Source organism: Lachancea thermotolerans (assembly GCF_000142805.1).
Source record: "Lachancea thermotolerans CBS 6340 chromosome F complete sequence".
In the NCBI taxonomy this organism is placed as follows: Eukaryota; Fungi; Ascomycota; class Saccharomycetes; order Saccharomycetales; family Saccharomycetaceae; genus Lachancea; species Lachancea thermotolerans.
Window position 1 is genome coordinate 94,606 of NC_013082.1, and position 14,952 is coordinate 109,557.

The following is a 14,952-nucleotide window of genomic DNA, read 5'->3' on the forward strand; positions in this document are numbered from 1 at the left end:
ACAAATGCCAAGTTATGATTCAACTTCGATCTTTGTTGGTTTTTTGAGCCTGGTCAACCGGAGGATAGAAGCTAGAAACAAAAACGGCTAGTAGCAGGTAATTTACTAAAATTAAACGGGCTAAGTACAAGATGTGATTGAACTGTAAAAGTCAAAAAAAAAAAAAAAAAATGACTAGTGAAAATCACATCGTGCAATGGCTCATTATCAATGACCAGACGATGCAAAATGCCTAATATTGAGGGGATTGTCCTTTGAGAAGTGCTGGTGACATCCTCAATGTGCGTCAATTACACTGACGGCTTCCTCCACCCTACGGGCGCGGGTTTTGATGCGTGCGTTAACGTGGCTATAGTCATAACAATGCAGTTAGTTTACAGGTACAGGAAACTTTTTTTGAAGAAGCTTTTCGTCTTTTCTTCAGTATTATAGCATTCGTAAAATAAAATTAGGGCTCGGCCTCGGACTCGGTCCCTGTGGTAGGTTCAGCATTAGGTTGAGGCTCATCGTTGGCTTGTGGAGCTTCGAATACTGGAGGCTCAATTTTGAAAGCATCCAGAACGTCGCCTTTCAGTATTATTTTTTGCTTTGTGTCCTTCTGTGTAGATTGGTCATCAGCCTTGTTCTCAGCTTCGTCCTCTGGTTTAGAAATCCACTGTTCCCAGTTCTTAGAACGGACGTAGAATTTGCCGACATTTCTTTCGGTTTCCTCTTGGACCTCAGCAACGTCCACGGTGGCAGTGTCGTTTGCAACAATCTCTCTCAAAGCGCCTAGAATCAGAGTTTCGTCCCCGCCGAAGGATAAGTTCACCATTCTGTAAAACTTCGCAATAAGAGAAAGAGGGGCGAAACCATCTTCAGTGAACTGGGAGCGCAAGTAGTTATCCTTGGCCAGGTTTTCGGCACTGAAGTAATACTCAATTTGTCTTGCGACGTTGTTCACTGCAACGAAAGGGTGAGGAGGCTGTGGACCATAAAATGCACCAGAAGAGTGTCTGGGCTGGTATTTGTGACGGTACCCTGGGTTATAGGAGCGGTTTGGGTTATGCTGACGGAATGGGGCAGAGTTTGGCTTTTGGGGAAACGAAGAGTAAGGCTGATTTGACTTGAAAGGTCCATGACCCTCCTTTGGAGCACCCTGGTGGTATCTTCTTCTTGGGTAGTTACCATTCTGGTTGCTGTCATGAGGTCTTCTATGGAAACCATTTTTCTTTGCGGAATCCCCGAATGCAGATTCTGGAGCTTGGGAGGCAACAGCAGCTGCATCAGATGGCTCCAAAGCGTCCTTGCTGGCGACAGTAGCCTCATCAGCTTCATTTGAACTTTGAGTAGATTCATCTTTCAGTTCTCTCTCGTCCTTTACAGGCTGTGGCTGCACTTGCTTTCTAGGCTTGGCAGTGGAAGGTCCATTTTTCCTAGACTTCTTACCAGCCTGCTTTTTGGCGGCGACATTAGCTCCATTGTACCCACCGCCGCCGAGCTTCTTAGATCCCGATACCACAATTGATGCTTTCATAGGCACCCACTTCTCTTTGCCTGTGGACTTAAGCACTGGGGCACCTGGAGCTTGCTTCTCGCGTCTCTCAAGTTTCTCAACGGCCTCCTGGGCAGAGGGCCACTTGCGCGAACTGCTTGCTGTCTGTGCCGCAGTGGCGCTAGGAACAGCTTTCCATGGGGAACTAGTTGGCACAGGAGCGGGCGTCAGAACAGGCTGTTTGGCTGTTTTCACCTCCTCAGCGGGAACCTCAGGAACCTGCTGCGCTTCTTTGATATCGTCTTTGGTGTTTTCAACAGTCGCAGACATCTTTCTTGTTAAGTCGAGTATGATTCACGAGTAATTGGCCGTGTATTCTTCGAGTACTGCACAAAGGCTCTTAGAAAAAGCGCGATTAAGTTCTTGAAACTACTTCGAATTCCTATCACTTCCTAAAGTGACTGGAAGGCCTTGAAACTTGAGCTTGGAAAGTTGTTCTTGATGCTCATCGGATGGTAAAGAAAATTTTTAGAGCCTTTGAATTTTTCAGTATGGAAAATTCTTTCAAAAAAAAAAGCTTGGGCATCGCAGCCTGCAAGCTACGGTTTGAGCATAGATTGCGCGCGCTCTGCAAATATCGCGAAGACCTCTGTAGAACCTAGGGATAAAGCCGAGGCTCTAGCCCGTCGTTGGAAATTGTAAAAAGCCTAGCCCGAGAGCTCTGCCACCCTGGTCAACTTTTATGCTTCGTAACTGCACTCGGAAGCCTGCTAAAAGACTGAAGGTGGACACCGGGAGACAAAAATCCGTAATGAGCTTTTCGTCGCACGAGACTGAGATATATGTCAGGGGCGAGAACGTGCCGCGCAACCGCAGCAGCGTCAGCGCGTACCTGAAGGCGGCTGCCGGCGTGAAAAATGTGATCGGGCCCAAAAAGTCCCAGATGCGCGAACAGAGCTTTTTCAAAGAGCTGGTGAAGGTCGAGTACCAGCCCGTCCCGTCGAGGACCCAGTTCATCGAAAACTACGTCAAGGAGTTCCACAAGAAATACCAGGATCAGATGGCACTGTCCCACCAGCAGCTGGAGTCGAAATTGCGGCTCGCGAAAGAGCAGTACCAGAGCCTGCAGCAGTCGCTGGGCGCACCTCCGGCGGAACAAGCCGCGGACGGCTCGGATGCGAAGGAAGACCAAAAGCTCATCAAGCTCCTGCGCAAGATCGAAAACGAGCACAGCCCCAAGATCACGGACTCCCCGGGGTCGCCGAACGCCAAGTACGTCGCCGATAGTGTCCGCATGCTGGCCTCGCAGCGCACCATATGCTTCTCTGTCGACGTCGAGGCCTACGAGCGCAACACCAACGTGGTCACTGAGATCGGCATTTCCGTGTTCGATCCCCGCGAGAGCATGTATTCCACCGTGGGCAACTTCCGCACCTTCCACCTGATCGTGGGCGAGTCGCTGCGGCTGCGCAACGGCCGCTTCGTGTGCGATGTGAAGGACTGTTTTCTGCTGGGCGAGAGCTACGTCATGCCGCTGAGTAGCTGCGTGGAGTTCATCCAGACTCTGCTCAATTACTACATGGTCCCGCACACGCCGCAGGAGCGCACCTGGCACCGCGCGTTTGTGGGCCACAACGTCAAGGGTGATCTGAAGTGGCTGTTCAGCATAGGCGTGAACCTACCCGCGAACATTGGCCACGACACGCTCTCACTCGATCCAAAGCTAGAGCGCATTTCTATCCTGGACACGGAAAAGCTCTACCGCGTCATGTACGGGAGCAAGGGCTCCAGCTTGGGGAAGATACTACGACTCTTTAAAATACCACACGCCTATCTCCACAACGCCGGAAACGACGCCTACTTCACACTCAAGTTGCTACTGCACATGTGCGACGTCAACTACCGCAGACGGCTCCAAATGGACGACTTCTACGCTGTCACGGCAACCGTGGAAGAATGGTCCAGACGTGAAAAGAACAAGGGCAGCGTAAACTCCCACGGAAAGGGCAACCATGAGTTTACGGAATACCGGTCGCGGAGGAAACAATCACTCCACACCGAGTTTGGCGGCTGCAGGTGGTTTGCTAGCGCGTCGGACGCGCTGGTTGGTACGCCAAAGCCATGTGAATACGAGTGAGTACTATGTCCCGGGACGCACACAAATACGCACAAACACACACACACACCCAGACACCGTTTGCCACAGGGGCCGGCCTCTGGTCCGCGCATCGCGGCGTCTCTGCTGCGGCGTCTGTGGCGCCAGCCCAACCGAATGAGGGTAACGCCCCCTGGACAAAGCACCCGAGCGATTTTTGTGGCTCAATTAGGTAATGTGTTTGAAACTCCGGTTGTCGATCCCCTTGCGCCGAGCGCAAATGTGGAGTGCTTGCGGGCGCAGATCGTTTGTCTTTCGAAAGTGCGCCAGATCGTCGCTTCGCACGGAGGAGGATCCCTACTATGGGGCCGAGGCCATTATGCATAATTGCGCATAACGCATGAAAATCATATGCAAATACATGCATGTTTATGCAAGTTAAAATAATGCCATGCACGCTTAATAAACCTAGATTCATTGTGCATGCACAATTATGTTTACATAACACAACTTGCAGGGATCATCGTTGTTTACCTCGGGCTGCGACATGCGGGTACGTTGATTGTTTGTGCCAGCAACAAGCACGCGGGTGCTGTTGAATCCAACGTGGGTGGCGCGCTTGGCACAAGGGATTTTCCAGGATTATCACCAGTGCCGAGGGTAGTGGGGTGTACACAAACAGGGACTATATAAACGAGGCCAAAAATGGGTAGTTCGGCATGTTGGGATCCAGGTTCAGGAGAAAGCACGAAGCAAGACCTCAGATACAATGGTTTCAGCTAAGTTAGTTTACGGGCTTCTTGCCTCAAGCGCTCTGGCGCAAGCCGCCCAGACGTACAAAGTCCCCATCCAGTACGAAAGCGAGCTGGAGGTGTCTTACTACTTCCGCGAGGACAACGACCTGGTGTCGATCACTTCCGACGCGGGCGGCTTGGTGGTGACCGTGGATGCTGACAACGCGTGCGACGTTCTGCAGTCGGGCATGGTGGTGTACCGTGTCGACGACGGCTCGGCCAGCACCCTGTTGACGTGGGACCGCTACCACGTGTTCCACCTCGAGAACTCCGCCGGCCAGGAGCTGACGTGGTCCTCCGTGAACGCGCAGTCGTGCGGCGCCGTCAGTAGCTCGTCGCTGTCGTCTACCGTGACCCTGTCGACCACCTACCAGTTGTCCTCTGGCGTTGCCTCGTCCACCGGCTCCGGCTCTGGCTCCATCACTGCCACCGATTCCGGCTCCACCACTGCCTCTGGCGCTTCCTCTGGCGCTTCCACCGCCTCTGGCTCCGCTTCTGGCTCTGCCTCTATTTCCGGCTCCACTTCTGGCTCCACTTCTGGCTCTGCTTCTGGCTCTGCTTCTGGCACCGTTTCTTCCGGCTCTACTGTCTCCACCTCTGGAGCTCCATCTGGCTCTGCCACCAAGTCTATCCCTGGATACACTTCTTCTGTGGTCACCGTCACCGAAAGCGGCGTCGTCACCTCCTACACCACTTACTGCCCTATTTCCACGGTCCCCGCCTCCTCTACCGAATGGCAATCCTCCGTTATCACTGCTACTGAGAACGGTGTTGTGACAACCTACACAACATACTGCCCAATCTCCTCCGAGACTGCTACCCAAGCGCCTGAGAAGACTAAGGTGGTTACAACCACTGAGAGTGGCCACGAGAGTGTTTACACAACTACCTACCCAGCCTCCCAAGAGAAGACTGTTGTGACCACCACTGAGAACGGCGTCGTCACCACCTACACCACCTACTGCCCACTCTCCTCTGAGACTGGCACCGCAGCTCCTCAAGAGACAAAGGTTGTCACCACCACCGAGAACGGACAACAGACTATCTACACAACAACTTGCCCAGCATCTCAGGAGACTGAAATTGTTACCACCACCAAGAGTGGTCACGAGAGCGTCTACACCACTACTGGTCCAGCTCCCGCCACCGGCGCCACCTCCGCTGTCACCACTGTCGTTCAGCCCACTACCATTGTCAAGACAATCACCTCATGCTCCGGCGGCGTCTGCTCCACCCAATCAGCTACTGAAACCTCTCAAGTTACTTCTGTGGTTACTGTTTCTAAGAGTTACGCTGCGGCTTCTTCGACTGAAACCTCAGCTACCGGTGTTGAGTCTACCCCAGCTACCGGTGCTGAATCCACTCCAGCTACCGGTGCTGAATCCACTCCAGCTACCGGTGCTGAGTCTACCCCAGCTACCGGTGCTGAGTCTACCCCAGCTACCGCCGCCACTGGTACCGCTGCCGGGTCTTCTCCAGCTACCGGCGCTGCCACCACGGGTGTTGAGTCCTCCGCTTCTGCCCCTACTGGCGCTGCCGAGACCGGCTCTGGTACTGCTGCTCCTGCTGCTACCGGTACTGCCGCCTCTGGCTCTGGCTCGGGTGCTTCCGCCACTCCAACTGCCGTCTCTGTTAGCGAGTACGCTGGTTCAGCTGCTAAGTTGGGCTCCAGCGGTGTATTCGTGGCAGTCGTGGCTATGATGGCTTCTTTATTGTAAGTGCTGGGCACTTAAACGAAATCAGCGAAGCATCTCTTGATGGGCCTGCCCTGAACTTGCTACCTCACGTATATACCCTAAGTATGCCGAATAAATTGAGATCCCTGGTACTTATTGAGAATGGTTAGACTAGCCATCTCCACTAAGAGCGCACTTTCGAACTCTATTATTGTATGACGTAATCAAAATATGTGAACAGGGCTTTAATGCCTAATAAGGTGCAGGTAACGCCTGCGGGGGAACAGACACGGGTCGGCCAATCCACGGACTAGCTCGCTCTTACGAATGTCGCTTTCACGTAATTCAAAACGCTGTCATAATCATTTGATCGTTACACAACTATACACTTAAGCCAAAGCCTTCTCTAACAGCTCGTCTAGCTTGCCGCTGGCCTCCAAAGCTTGCAGGTCACTGTTACCACCAATGTGCTCGCCCAAGATGTAGATGTTAGGAACAGTTCTCTGACCGCTGATTTCGGTCAAAGCCTCTTGAATCTCGGAGCCCTCCTTCATGGTGTCAAGCTGCAGCAAAAGAACCTGGTCCTTGCGTAGCTTTTTGTCCTGGAACAGGAGCTTTAGAGTGGCGTTACAGTAAGGACAGTAGGTCTTAGCTGCAACGAATATTTTGTTGTCCTTGATCAAGGAGCGCACATGTTGAACAGTTTGTGGAGAAGCCATTTTGCTGAATCCAGAGCCAAAGAATCTGCGGATGATAAACAATGTGAATACTAAAGCGACAAGTGTTAATGTCCTTGAGTATTCCATTTTAAATAAGAGATAGCTCGTCAAGTCCCGAATTGAGGGACAACCTTTGGCGGTTTATATAATTTTTAGGTAAGAGCGGGTAACTATAATGTATTACTAACTTTTTGCTCCCCTTAACATATAAGGCCTTTCGACAATGAAGTAATAGCAGACTCGAGCAATAACGGCGGGTAGTGCAGCTTGTGTGCCGTGTTAGGAAGAGCTTTGCGTTGATTTTAGTGCATAGAGAGCTATCCCTTTTTTTCTCTTGAGAAACTTTAATTCGCACGAGGCATTTACCGATAACCTGCTACAAATAGAAGGTCTTTGATAAGCATGGGATTTCTCACTGACCATCCTCACACAGCAGTCACAGACACAATTGAACGGGTATGCTCATCGGAGCAGTTTACGCTGGAGGTTGAGCTGGCCTCGCTGATCCAGCAGATCCGGGCCGGTAAAAGTGATTATGAAAACGGCAACAATCAGATTGAAGCCGCGCGGTGTCTGCGCAAGAAGCTCAAGTACGGTAACCGCTTGCAACAAGCGCGGGCTCTGGAATTGATGAACTTGTTTGTGTCGCAGCGGATCAAGTTCCCCGAGATGTACAATGACGCTAAGCTCCTCGACCGGCTGCGGGTAATTGCCATGCAGAGTGGTACAGACGGTTCAGGTCAGCGGTACCACCCTCGTATCATCAAAAAATGTGTGGCGTACATTCTGGGGTGGAGCGCATTTCTTGACGAGCAGGGCCCTAGCCGCAGCTACGAAGGGCTGGACGCACTGGCGCGCAAGGTCAAATCTAAGTACACGACCAAGCCAGCTGGCAGCCGGAGGCGCAAAGGATTCATGAGTGACAAGGCGGACGCCTCAATTATGTCTGCCGACGACCGCTATGGCATTCCTCACATCGATATGACTAAGGAAGCTCCCAAAATCCGGCTCCTAATCAGCGATTCGCTAGCCACTGCCGTCTCGCTCAAGAACACGTTGATGACGCTTCCTAGAACTGTGAACAGCACTGACGACGAAGAGGCAACCGCTAGGTTCGTTCAGGCCCGCGCCATGCGCCGCAAGGTTTTACGCTACCTGCAGCTTGTTACCGAAGGTGAATTCTTGGGAAGCCTGCTCCATGCCAACGAGGAGCTTGTTGCCTCATTATCTGCTTACGATGAGCTCAGCGGAAACTTGTTTGAAGAAGAATCTCTTTTGTCAGAGAACGATGACGACGAAGATGATGATGAGGTATCCTACTTATCTTCTGCTTTGTCTACGCAACCGGAGCGCTGCGACTCTAACGACCCGTTCGGAGATCAGAATCGCATCTGAAAAGAAAATACTGTAACGCTAAGAACTTTCATGTGTGTAATTTACATAAAAAAATCACAACATTTTCTGCACGAACCCTTGCCCAAAAACATCTCCCCCACCCTTGTGTTCTTCCCCTCACTGCTTTTTAAAATTCAGTGATGCACTGTTCACGCAGTGTCTAGCATCAACTGGCAGACCCAAACGCTCCTTCCACCCCTCCCCCTCGAAAACATGCCCTAGATGCCCCCCACAGTTTGCACAGCATATCTCTGTCCGCTTCATACCCATAGTGTAATCTGTGTGGTAGGTGATGGCGCCCTTCTTGACCTCTTCGTAGAAGGCTGGCCAGCCACAGTGAGAGTCGAACTTTGTCTCGCTTTTGTACAAGGGCGCCTCGCAGTTTGCGCAGTTGTATACCCCAGTATCTTTGTTATTGAGGTAGGCTCCAGTGTGTGGCCTCTCGGTGTGCTTGTCCCGCAAAACAAGTAGTTGCTCAGTGGTCAAATTAGGGTTCCAGTTCTCACTCATTCTTGTTACAAAGCTGATAGAAAAAGATCTTTTGTAAATTAAACGCGATACGACAATACTTCTGGTTCCCGCGAATCCTCGAAATATACGAGCAGTGCTTCTTATCATCGGTGCGTGAAGCACTGTGCGCCACCGCTGAACATGAGTTCTTCTTTATATACCAGCCTGAGAAAAAACTAAGTTTGCTCATCTCAACCACAGGGCAATAACCGAAATTTTTAGCACCATGTCTACGAAGTATCCTAGTACGATGAGCTGCACTGAGGCCTTTGACCAGCTGAGCGCCTGTTATTCAGTAGGGGGCCAATTCCGCAACTACTATCGCTATGGTGAATTCAATGCATGCACCCGGCAGCTAGAAAAGTTCAAGTTCTGTGTGCTTCATGGAACGGACCCTGTCAAGATCCAGCAGTGGTATCGCGACCAAGCCAAGTTCAACGCTATGCACAGAGGCTCTTCAGATGAAATATGGGAGGAGCGCTGACGCTATTTAAACTACTACTTTCCGCTAGCATTAAACTTGTACATATAATTAATCAGTAAGCTATTATTACCACCCTCGTGATTATCACGTGCGTATAACATTTCATTAGACAGTAGCCCTCATACATGAATTATCGGCCACCATGAAACGCCAAAGTTCTCGGATCTCAAGCCCCAAGTCCCCATGAGTACCAATGCAAGTGCTGTTGAGGCCAACATGAATGAAGAAGTTCTAAATTGGGGTATTGATGAGGTTTCCATCTGGTGCGCACAGAAGCTGGCGTTAGATGGCGGGCGGCGCGACAAGTTTCAAGCAAACCTAAAAGAACACGGCATTGACGGTCAAGTTTTATTAGATCTTGAGCTAGAGGACTGCAAGCAATTAACAGACAACGATAGCAGTCTCGCAGTGCAGCTGAAGCTGGAAGTAAATAGACTGCGCGCTCAGAAACAGACTCAAGAAGACGAAATTTTAGCGGTCCTCACACAGCTGTATTCTACCGTGAGTGAGAAGCTACAGGACTTTCAAAGCCAGTACGCACGTCTGAGGCTTGATGTGCTGGAGGTTGTCAAAAAAGATCCCCACGCTAGCTTTCCGCCCATCCAACTCAATACCCAGCATCAACAGCCACAGCACGACTACTTTGAGGGCCAAAAGATTGTTACGCCTGGCTCTTCAAACAACACATTTGTGCGGCAAGCCCCTGCCCGGTCTCATTCAAACAGTACCTCACAACAAACCCTCGGTATAGGGGGAAGCACAACGTCCACTCCCGGCGTAGCGCCGCAGCAGACCCCCTCAGGAGGCTCTGGAACAGAGCCTCTAAAACATATGAGAGCTTCTAAGGAAGACTCCTGTGAAAGAGTCTTAAAAAGCGCCATGAAACGCCATAACTTAAGCGAGCAGGACTGGCGTCAGTATGTTCTCGTGATCTGTTATGGGGACCAAGAACGGATTTTGGAATTGGACGAAAAGCCAGTTCTCATGTTCAAAAATCTCAAACAGCAGGGTCTTCATCCTGCAATCATGCTGAGACAACGCGGAGATTTTGAAGAGGTTGGGGGCGGGCTAACGCCCGGCGGGAGGCTGTAATTAACAGCTTGAAAACTATGTTCGATTAACTAATATACAATCCATTGCACTACAAAAACACGTCCGACAGTACAAAAACTTCCCGACTTTAAGCGTAAGGGTTGAACTTCCTCTTGGATTTCATCTCTTTGATCTTCTCTTGATCTTGTTTGAACTTTTTCAGGAGCTCGCTAATCTCCTGCTTCTTACGCTCTCTAATTTGGAACCTGTAGAAGTCTTGCTTAGCCTTTTTATCGACCATTGTAGGTGGTTTGACTATCTTCTCATGCTTCAATAGCGGGTTCTTGTTGAGAATCTTCTTTCTAATCGAATTTAGGTTCTTGGTGTTCTTGCCCACTACCAGTGTGAACCCATCCTCATCAACAATCGATGACTGTGCTTGTTCTTGAGCCTGCTGTTCGCGCTGCTCGAACAATGCCATGTGTGAGTAAACATCCTCCTTCAGGTAGTCCAGATCCAGCGGTTTGTAGAAATTTATGAAGGTAGCCATCGAGGGAGAATCAAAGTTCCATGTAACAATTTTACTTTGCTTACGCTCTTGCGAGTATTTGCGAAGGGCGCTCCACGCGTTATCGACACTGGCTGCGTCCACGAATTGCAAAAGCGCAGTGTTGCGGGGTGTATACCTTTTTTCTTCAGCATCACCGGTTGACATTAAATCAGAAGTGAGGCTCGAAAGATCGACCTCACTCAGCCCAAACTCGTCATGGTGTAGCAGCTGTGCGACATGTGCAACGGAACCGTATTGTGACATAATACTTCCAAAACCCTGCTTCAAGTTTTCTAGATGAGTCAACAGAGGAAGATTCACTAAAAAGAGGCAGTTCTGCTCCAGTTCGCTCTTTGATTGATGTTTTTTAATAAACATGTAGTGACACGCTTCCTCGGAATGCTCTTCCAGTTTCTGCGACTGCGGTAGCTTGAAAGGGATCACTAAAAATCCATTTTTCATGCTATCCACCCGCGCACTCATCTTATAAGTTGGTTGAGGTTCTGTATAGCGCGCGTTGTTCAAGCTTCTAGTTGACCAATTCACTCTTCGCTTCATTTACCGCGATGGAGGAAGAAAAGGTGAAAAATCGAAGAGTTCGTGCGTCACTACCTATTTTGGTGTTGAAGTATTTTCGTACGTACAGCTTCAACCTTGTATATCTCTATTAACCTGCGGCTAAGAGGCACAGCCAAGTCCTACCCGCAAACAGCTATCATTCTGGTTTCTCATTATGGAGTCCTTCAACCTCCTTCATGAGAGTGTAAAGCTGGTTAACTTGGTCGGGCGACATCTTGTCTATCACCTCTGACGACATAGTGCCCTCTTGCCATTCACCTTTGGATATTATGTGCAGATAGTCTTGCCAACTGGCCAAGAATCCAACGATGTGGAGCGGGTTCGATGTGTCCTTATGAAGCTTGAACTCGTTCTTCACATATTGATCTCCGAGTTCCCTTTGGGGAGCTGGAAGGTTCTGATGCTCCCGAAGGATGCGTCTGTAAAGCTGTAGCGGGGGAAGCAAGGGGATATGCTGGCGGCTAGATCTCCGCGCCCGCGCAACGGCCATAGATGCATGTACTTTGAGGTTGAACGTAGCCTTCACCATACTGTTAGGGCTCCGCTTGTTGTGTTGCGGAACTATTGTAGCACTGAGCTTAATAAACAAGTATAGTCAATAGAAACGCGCACGCATCGTCAACTGAGACATGAAGGAAACGCTTCTCAGGACTTCAAAAGACGGCAAGCAATAGGCCTGTCAGGTCCATGGCTAACGTTCCAGACATAAGCCTAATAAGTTTAGAGCGAGAAGTTTTTGTGATCTGAACAGACTGTAAAGGTGAGACTTTGACGATATCAAGCGCAATCATTTCACGGCACGCCCATGGCACAGGAGGAGTCGGCCTCTATAGCTTAAAACCCGGTGCTCATTATGAGCTCAAAGAAACTTAGTCGCATAGCGGTGCAAAATTATGTCAAGCAACTGCGCGGAGAAAGAAGCTTCACTAGAATATTGAAGCAGTGACAATATACGTCCCATCCACACTAAGTGGCATTTTTCTGAATATAAACGGTGCCATTCTTACTATTATATGTCACCTGCAGGCATCTATCGAAGTTCGTAAATATCAAATCATTACTGGAAGCTCTCTGGCAGCAAGCCTAGCTTCTGCATTCTAATTTTGACCGCATTACGGTGAGCATCCAGGCCTTCAACCTTAGCTACGCTCATAACAGCGCGGCCGATATTCTCCAGACCTTGTGGGTTCACAACTTGAGAAGTAATAAATTTCTGGAAAGTGGAGGTGTTGACACCGCTGTACTGTCTGGCGTACCCATAGGTAGGCAGAGTGTGGTTCGTACCACTGGAGTAGTCACCACAGGACTCGGGGGTGTAAGCGCCAACGAAAACACTACCAGCATTGAACACCAACTTGACATAATCTTGAGCATTCTCGATCTGCAAAATCAAGTGCTCTGGTGCGTAGTCATTAGACATGTCGAAAGCGGTCTCGTAAGAGTCGCAGAGAATGATCGAACTGTGTGCGATACATTTGCGAACAATGTCAACACGAGGAAGCTCCAAGGCTTGGCGGTGAACTGCGTCTTGGATTTCAGCGACCTTCTTTTCGCTCAAGGCGACACCCACCAAAATCACTTGCGAGTCCACGCCGTGCTCGGCCTGCGACAGCAAATCGGAAGCCACAAAATCAGCATCAGCCTTCTCATCTGCAATCACTAGAACCTCACTAGGTCCAGCAGGCATGTCAATGGAACACAGCGCTTGTGTATCGTTTTGCACATACATCTTAGCAGCTGTGACGAATTGGTTGCCTGGACCAAGAATTTTATCAACCTTAGGAATCGATTCGGTACCGTAGGCCATCGCGGCAACAGCTTGTGCGCCACCAGCGAGGACGATCTTGGACGCACCCACCTTCTGAGCCACATAGACGACCTCTGGGGACACCTTGCCATCAGACTTGCGTGGAGGGGAGGCGAAAACAATTTCCTGACATTCTGCAACACGAGCTGGTACACCCAACATCAGAGCGGTACTAGGAAGCACGGCAGTACCTCCTGGAATGTATAGGCCGACTTTTTCAATAGGGCGAGGGAAACGTGAGCACACAACACCAGGTTGAGTGACCACTTCCAGAGTTTCTTTTTGCAGTTGAGCTTCGTGGAACTTGCGAACATTTTCCATTGACAAGTCCAGAGCTTCTTTCATTTCATCGGTTAATCCTTCAAAGTACTCTTTTGGGAAGGGCGCCTCTAGAACAGGAGAGTCAAGTTTAACACCGTCAAACTTCTGAGTAAATTCGAGCAGAGCCTTGTCACCTTCATTGCGTACTCTTTCCACAATAGGATTAACCAGGTGCATGATGTCCGCCGTCTTCTGGATAGGCCTACTCAAAGCTTCTGAAACCCCTTTTTTGTCCTGGTCAGAAACAACATTTAAGCTGATAGAACCGTCGTCAACAGTCTCAGCTGCAGCCTCGGCCTTAGATTCCTCAGATGGTTTTTTCTGCAAGAATTTCTCCTTAGCGTCACCCTTTCTTCTTGTAATTTTCAAGTGTTTGACATGCAAGTTCCTCTCGACATCGTCAAGAGAAACGCCGCTAGCAACCAACTTCACCATAGCAAAGTAAAATAGATCAGCAGCTTCCCAGGCCACCTCTTTTTTGTCAGCCGCCTCAGTTAGCTCCTCAGCCTCTTCTTTTATCTTAGCAGTAAGAAGCTCAGGATCACTGAACAGTCTGCGCGTGTAAGACTTTTCAGGAGCGTTCTCCAGCCTTTGACGCAACAAGCCCTCAAGCCCAACCAGTCCCTGCTGGAACTCACCGTAACATGAGGTAGTGTTCAGGTGACAGAAGTCAGATTTCTTGCCCTCTTGAACAACAACAAACTTTAGTGCATCTCCGTCACAGTCTATGTTGATGTTAACCAACTTTTGCGTGTTACCAGATGTGAGGCCTTTGACCCAAATCTCGTTTCTGGAGCGAGAGTAGTACACGCCGACTTGCTGTTCGAAAGCCTGCTTAATAGATTCTTTGGATGAATAAACCAGCCCTAAACAACGTTCGTGAGTGTCCACAACAAGAGTTGTGTACAGTTTGTCATCACGATCAGTCTTCAAGCTTGAGAATAACGCATCAGCTAGCTTATCAGTAGAGAGCGCGGATGCCTCGACGATCTGGCTGGTACTGAATTTTTGAACAACTCCGAAATTGCAAGTGTAAGTGGCACCTTCGAGGACCGCTAGTCTTTCTTTGGGGACGCCTAGCTGAACCAAGGGTGCAGCCATGCTGCAGTCTTGCAAGAACAAAACGGAAACCCCGTTGTTCAGGAGACGGACAACATCATCATCAGATAAAGTGTTGCTTGCGCCGAGGAGACCACACACAAACTTGTAAGCAGAGTTGTTTTCAATAAACGCAATTGCATCATCGACCGAAACCTTAGTCAAGTCCAATAATGCTTGGCCCGTAAGACCAAGGTACGGTTTGGAGCCAGCAACAGTTTTCAGTTCCTCACTGGAAGTGAAAAATGGTAGAATAGGGAACCCCATTGTATTGAGTATTTGATAACCTAGACCCTGATGGTTTGAATTACTAACTTAGAGTCCCTGCGCTTTCCCAGAGTTTTAAATTCGCTACTTTGGCGGATTTATATCCTCTCAATCACAAGCCAATTAATGATTGAGTCATTCCTAGACCTTG

At 49.6% G+C, this 14,952-nt stretch overlaps 11 protein-coding genes across 11 annotated transcripts; 5 read left to right on the forward strand and 6 right to left on the reverse strand.

Moving 5' to 3' along the window:
- Positions 1 to 448: 448 nt before the first annotated feature.
- On the reverse strand, positions 449 to 1,804 carry SRO9 (Sro9p; the record flags this gene model as incomplete). The annotated part of the gene is made up of 1 exon (XM_002554216.1): positions 449 to 1,804. One exon carries the CDS (start codon positions 1,802 to 1,804, stop codon positions 449 to 451), a length of 1,356 nt encoding a protein of 451 aa, XP_002554262.1.
- Positions 1,805 to 2,216: 412 nt separating this feature from the next.
- GFD2 (Gfd2p) lies at positions 2,217 to 3,611 on the forward strand (the record flags this gene model as incomplete). Its single annotated transcript, XM_002554217.1, has 1 exon — positions 2,217 to 3,611. The coding sequence occupies one exon, from the start codon at positions 2,217 to 2,219 to the stop codon at positions 3,609 to 3,611; it is 1,395 nt and encodes a 464-aa protein (XP_002554263.1).
- A 727-nt stretch (positions 3,612 to 4,338) lies between these two features.
- KLTH0F01254g (KLTH0F01254p) lies at positions 4,339 to 6,081 on the forward strand (the record flags this gene model as incomplete). Its single annotated transcript, XM_002554218.1, has 1 exon — positions 4,339 to 6,081. The coding sequence occupies one exon, from the start codon at positions 4,339 to 4,341 to the stop codon at positions 6,079 to 6,081; it is 1,743 nt and encodes a 580-aa protein (XP_002554264.1).
- Positions 6,082 to 6,428: 347 nt separating this feature from the next.
- Positions 6,429 to 6,845, reverse strand: GRX1 (dithiol glutaredoxin GRX1; the record flags this gene model as incomplete). Its single annotated transcript, XM_002554219.1, has 1 exon — positions 6,429 to 6,845. The coding sequence occupies one exon, from the start codon at positions 6,843 to 6,845 to the stop codon at positions 6,429 to 6,431; it is 417 nt and encodes a 138-aa protein (XP_002554265.1).
- Positions 6,846 to 7,160: 315 nt separating this feature from the next.
- On the forward strand, positions 7,161 to 8,153 carry LSB5 (Lsb5p; the record flags this gene model as incomplete). The annotated part of the gene is made up of 1 exon (XM_002554220.1): positions 7,161 to 8,153. One exon carries the CDS (start codon positions 7,161 to 7,163, stop codon positions 8,151 to 8,153), a length of 993 nt encoding a protein of 330 aa, XP_002554266.1.
- A 117-nt stretch (positions 8,154 to 8,270) lies between these two features.
- MXR2 (peptide-methionine (R)-S-oxide reductase) lies at positions 8,271 to 8,771 on the reverse strand (the record flags this gene model as incomplete). The annotated part of the gene is made up of 1 exon (XM_002554221.1): positions 8,271 to 8,771. The coding sequence occupies one exon, from the start codon at positions 8,769 to 8,771 to the stop codon at positions 8,271 to 8,273; it is 501 nt and encodes a 166-aa protein (XP_002554267.1).
- A 118-nt stretch (positions 8,772 to 8,889) lies between these two features.
- On the forward strand, positions 8,890 to 9,147 carry EMI1 (Emi1p; the record flags this gene model as incomplete). Its single annotated transcript, XM_002554222.1, has 1 exon — positions 8,890 to 9,147. One exon carries the CDS (start codon positions 8,890 to 8,892, stop codon positions 9,145 to 9,147), a length of 258 nt encoding a protein of 85 aa, XP_002554268.1.
- A 183-nt stretch (positions 9,148 to 9,330) lies between these two features.
- Positions 9,331 to 10,239, forward strand: STE50 (Ste50p; the record flags this gene model as incomplete). Its single annotated transcript, XM_002554223.1, has 1 exon — positions 9,331 to 10,239. The coding sequence occupies one exon, from the start codon at positions 9,331 to 9,333 to the stop codon at positions 10,237 to 10,239; it is 909 nt and encodes a 302-aa protein (XP_002554269.1).
- An 88-nt stretch (positions 10,240 to 10,327) lies between these two features.
- On the reverse strand, positions 10,328 to 11,287 carry RRP7 (Rrp7p; the record flags this gene model as incomplete). The annotated part of the gene is made up of 1 exon (XM_002554224.1): positions 10,328 to 11,287. One exon carries the CDS (start codon positions 11,285 to 11,287, stop codon positions 10,328 to 10,330), a length of 960 nt encoding a protein of 319 aa, XP_002554270.1.
- Positions 11,288 to 11,444: 157 nt separating this feature from the next.
- Positions 11,445 to 11,837, reverse strand: SDH7 (Sdh7p; the record flags this gene model as incomplete). The annotated part of the gene is made up of 1 exon (XM_002554225.1): positions 11,445 to 11,837. One exon carries the CDS (start codon positions 11,835 to 11,837, stop codon positions 11,445 to 11,447), a length of 393 nt encoding a protein of 130 aa, XP_002554271.1.
- A 528-nt stretch (positions 11,838 to 12,365) lies between these two features.
- Positions 12,366 to 14,801, reverse strand: HIS4 (trifunctional histidinol dehydrogenase/phosphoribosyl-AMP cyclohydrolase/phosphoribosyl-ATP diphosphatase; the record flags this gene model as incomplete). The annotated part of the gene is made up of 1 exon (XM_002554226.1): positions 12,366 to 14,801. The coding sequence occupies one exon, from the start codon at positions 14,799 to 14,801 to the stop codon at positions 12,366 to 12,368; it is 2,436 nt and encodes an 811-aa protein (XP_002554272.1).
- Between the last annotated feature and the right edge of the window lie 151 nt (positions 14,802 to 14,952).